The 2,412-nt window shown below is 36.7% G+C and overlaps 1 protein-coding gene across 1 annotated transcript in view; it reads right to left on the reverse strand.

Annotated features, from left to right (window-relative positions):
* Positions 1-1,029: 1,029 nt before the first annotated feature.
* The window catches only part of PCMTD2 (protein-L-isoaspartate (D-aspartate) O-methyltransferase domain containing 2), a 17,288-nt gene continuing 15,905 nt past the window's right edge, over positions 1,030-2,412 (reverse strand). The window contains exon 5 of the mRNA XM_012654540.1: positions 1,030-2,014. Coding sequence (XP_012509994.1) covers positions 1,616-2,014 — 399 coding nt within the window. The 3' untranslated portion in view covers positions 1,030-1,615. The remainder of the gene's footprint in view (positions 2,015-2,412) is intronic.

Here is a 2,412-nt window from a genome sequence, read left to right on the forward strand (position 1 = left end):
TTAAAAGGTAACAACTATGAACTTTCTTTAAAATAACTTAAATTCACCAAACTAGAGCAATATACATGTTTTCCCAGCTATGCATGCAGACTGTACTGTAAAAGTGATTAAGTTATTAAAAAAAGTAGAAAAGATTCAAAATAATCACAACTCAGTTAAGCTGGTGAAACCACAGAGACATCAAAGCCCAGCAACTTTCAAGAGTCTAAGGGTTAAAATTAATTATAAAATCTGGATAGTTAATCCTATGTCAACACTACGAATTTAGGTTTAATGTTAACAATTTATACTACTACTCTTGTCTTTGGGTAAAAAAAAAAAAGTTAATAAAAACTGTTCTGGAATAAACAATGTAACTTCAAATCATTTTGCTATCTGACTACGGGAAAGACTGCTTTTCTTCTAGCTCCACATTTTGACAAGATAGAAAGCTCTCCAAACACAAGTCCTGGTGAAGATTGATTTCATAAGTTACTGTGAGTTACACTGTTCTAATACAACTGAGCTACTAAAATACAAATATTTGTTCTTAAGAAAAATTACAAAACTAACAAATCTCTTTTTCTCCAGAATTATAAAAGATAAAATCTATGAATCAGTACTCTAATATGATCACAGAAAAATAGCAAACTGAAGTTAAAAAGCACAGGCTGTCTATAATATAGGCCCCCATCTATTTCCTGCCATCTTAATATTTTCTACCTGTTCTAAGGATTTAGTGTGTCAACACCTAGAAACCTGTTACAGTCTTTAAAGTTGGGTAAATAATCATCCCTACGGTTAGGGTAATTTACCTTACTACTTACGCACACAGAAAAACTTGTTTCCTTTTTCAGGATATTCCTTCAGGGATTACTTGACAGTGGTTCTTTCAAAGGTAACAAAGGGGTCAGAAAAAGACTCCCTGAAATTCTTTTGGAATTCCCAGAAAGATATCCCGCAATTTGATATTTTATTCTTCCTCCCTCGTCACAATTTTTCCTTTTAAAAATTAGAATTGACAAGTAAGAATTAATTAATTTACTTAAAATAAGGGAAGGCTTCTCAATAATGTTTTCCCATCTAGAAAACTAAGAAGTTCAGTGAAACTCAGTGCCAGTAATGAAGCGGTTGTTATCCTAAAATTCAAACTTGGACACAGGTGTGTCGTACCCAGAGAAAATTTTATACATTTACAAACTGGTGCTTTGTTTCACACTTTATAAGCAACACAGGTTAGTTTCAACTTCAGTTTTCATTTTTAATGCATAAAAATCTTGTGCATCTTGTGACACGGATAGACATCAAACAGTCTCTACCACGTACACTTTAGTGTTTCACCAGAACTAAAAAAGAAACACCCTTCTACCCTTCTCTAAGAAGATCCTCTCCACTTTGGGAAAACATTCTTCTATGCAGTGTAGATCTTGTCAGATTATGTAAAGAAATCACACAACTGAATCAAAATTTTAGAGGACAATCAAGAACTAGAAGAAGAAGACTACAACGTGGACAAGTATGGCAGTTCCCTTCCCCACAGCGTCTGCTCCCAGGCGTCCCCTCCGCAGCAGACAGGCGGCACACACATCAGACTTGGCAATCTGCTCTTCCTCATTTCCCTTCTCAAACAGGAGATTTATTTTTCTCTGTAATAAAGCAAGTAGTATTTCAGGGGATCTGGTAGAGGGAGGCTCAGGACTTTCTGGCGTAGGAAGTTCACAGGGGGGTCTGGCTTCGTTTCAGGGGGGGTCCTCTCTTCTTCTTCCCGCCGTTCCTCTTCCAAGTCTTCACAGCTGTTGTCATCAGAGGGGTTGGAAATCCGACTGGCAAAGACCTCTTTGTCCAAAAAGACAATCGTTTCCATCCGACGGCGGCGAACTCTCCTTCGTTTAAACCTGGGGGTGTTCTTCAGTCCGTTTCCATTTTTGCTCACTGTTTCCTGATGAATGACCTTCTTAATGGTGCCCCGGATGGCAATGCGAGCCAAGTCTTGGAGGCTGCGAACTGCCACTGGAGCTACAGTGCAAAGACGAGACTGTCAAACGCATCTGAGTGACACCACCACAAAGCCTAAACACCTAAAAATCCTAACGTTATTTGAATTCGCTGGCAAATTTACAAATATGTTACAAGAATATGAGACTATTCTACTAAAGCAAATGTCAATTAGTGCTCTAATTTGCGTTCATATGGTACTTTTCTAAAGATATTTTCAAATGCACTAATTCTTAACTTCGAAAATAAAAGGAAGCAATATTATTTGTCTAACCAATCAGTTCCAGCATTAAAACCTGGGTTACAGTTTCTTTGACAGCCAAGTTTCATTACTCTATTTACAGTATTCATTAATATATTAATATTCATCCACTAGTAATACAGTGATTACGTCTCCAATATTCTTTTATCAATTTTAATACTTTCATAGTGATTTAC

Source organism: Propithecus coquereli, unplaced genomic scaffold (genome assembly GCF_000956105.1).
Source record: "Propithecus coquereli isolate 6110/MARCELLA unplaced genomic scaffold, Pcoq_1.0 Scaffold442, whole genome shotgun sequence".
NCBI lineage: Eukaryota > Metazoa > Chordata > Mammalia > Primates > Indriidae > Propithecus > Propithecus coquereli.